At 38.6% G+C, this 1,852-nt stretch overlaps 1 protein-coding gene across 1 annotated transcript; it reads right to left on the bottom strand.

The window, feature by feature from the left end:
* Positions 1-57: 57 nt before the first annotated feature.
* On the bottom strand, positions 58-1,060 carry LOC111667063 (immunoglobulin-like and fibronectin type III domain-containing protein 1; the record flags this gene model as incomplete). Its single annotated transcript, XM_023422644.2, has 3 exons — positions 1,001-1,060; positions 699-891; positions 58-281 (listed from the first exon to the last, which is right to left on the bottom strand). Coding segments are annotated over exons 1-3 (477 nt in total), but the record flags the coding sequence as incomplete, so codon positions are not given.
* Between the last annotated feature and the right edge of the window lie 792 nt (positions 1,061-1,852).

Consider the following 1,852-nt stretch of genomic DNA (forward strand, 5'->3'; position numbering starts at 1 on the left):
TCCAAACACGGGCGACTGAGACGGTGGAGAAAGGCCTATGTCATTTTTAGCGAACACCCTGAAGTAATACTCCCGTCCTGGCAAAATGTTGACAACTGTGAACTTATTGTTGAAGAGGTTGTCAGCCACTGTCCTCCAAGTGCGTTTGAAGGAATCCCGTTTGGACACCATGTAGTGGAGCCTGTCATCCCTCTTCTCATCTGGAGATGGAGACCAGGACAGAGTCACTGTTCCTTGGATGTTCTGGTCCAGCTCCACTGGTCCTGGAGGCTTGGGATCATCTACAATGAGATGTAGACATACAGAGAAACAGATTACTAACATTTCAGGCTCAGTTTAGAGATTTTCATTCTGAATCCCACCCAGCTGCCAACAGTGTTACGCTTGCCACTTTTAACTATAACATAGTAATGGAAAAATACATTTTGTGGCATTTTTGATAGTCTGTAGTATATTGAAAAAGAAATCTGGAAACATTGAGCTGGGGATTTGAAACTGTCACTGTCTCTTCCAAAATGGTTAGACAATAGTCATTTAGGTTTCAGTTATAAAACTAAAATAATAGTAATAATGATAGTTTAATTCATTCATTTAATATTTCCATTAAGCAACAGAATTTGCAAAGGGATAGCAATGTATTTGTCTTTAGTCATAAATGAAATGAAGTCAGAGTTGTAAAACTGCTCTCTGAGATTCACCTGTAACTCTGAATTCAACATTGAAGCTCTCTTGTCCGGCCAGGTTCTTGACGGTAATGGTGTAGATGCCGGTGTCAGAGCGCTCAGATGTGGGGATTAACAGTTGAGAGCCTTTATCAGAGTTGGTAATTGTTACATGTTTAGACACTGGAATACCATCTTTTAACCAAGAGATATCTGGCAGGGGGGAGGCCTGTAGAGGTTAAGGTAAATATCAGATTTATGCAATGTTGCCTAAACACTCACAGAATGAAATATATTCTCCATTGAACTCGGTAGGAGGAAAAGCTCTGGCATAGTACCTCAAAGTTGATGTGCAGACGGACTGTATTTCCAGATCTCACCACCACAAAGGTCTTCATGTTGCGGTCTTTGAATTTTGGCTTCACTGTGGGGGTAAAATTTCCAATTAAATGTTTACAATCAGAAGTCCTCATGTTTTTATACAATTTAGCAAATTGTCTGGTTGATTTTTCTTGTTTTTAAAATTACGTTTTCATTCTCTGCATTTTTAAATACTCTCTACTGCCCTGTATTGATTATTAGGAGATCAAAACCTGTGCAAAGCTGGTACACAGATTTACATTAGCTGTATGAATCTAGATCCATTTCTGATCCTCTGTTTATTGTAATCCATTGTGCTCTGGATACAGCAGCTGTCAAAAATACCACATTGCTCTCTATTACCGGAACCTATTTTTATTCCACAGCATTATTTATCCACACTGACAAGACAGCCTGTATCACTGATGTGCATGAAGCTTCTCTGGTTAAAAACAACAATAAAAACAAGTCATTTTGCCTCCATTACAGTGGTGTTTTGATGCTGTACCATGCCTTCCAATTGCTACGGTTGCTGAAAGCTACACTTGAACTTCAGTATTTTGTTCATGCTGTGTTACCCAGAGCGTTTTTAATGACACCCTTCTGTCTTGTCACAAAAATTCCACCCTTTAATAAACTAAATGTTGTAGGATATTTTACATCATAGAAAAAGTGAAGGAAAGCTGTTATGCTGGCTATATTTTCTTGGTGCAGAGCAATATAGTATTTTTAACAGCTCTTTTAAGGCAAAGGGTGCACTGTGCAGATGTATCGTGGAAGAAAAAACAAATATTTGCTGTGACTTTACACAGATACAGAATATAATTTGA

The sequence above is a fragment of the Seriola lalandi genome, unplaced genomic scaffold (assembly GCF_002814215.2).
Source record: "Seriola lalandi dorsalis isolate HSWRI2012SDOR001 ecotype SW California unplaced genomic scaffold, Sedor1 jcf7180002003228, whole genome shotgun sequence".
NCBI classification, from domain to species: Eukaryota; Metazoa; Chordata; class Actinopteri; order Carangiformes; family Carangidae; genus Seriola; species Seriola lalandi.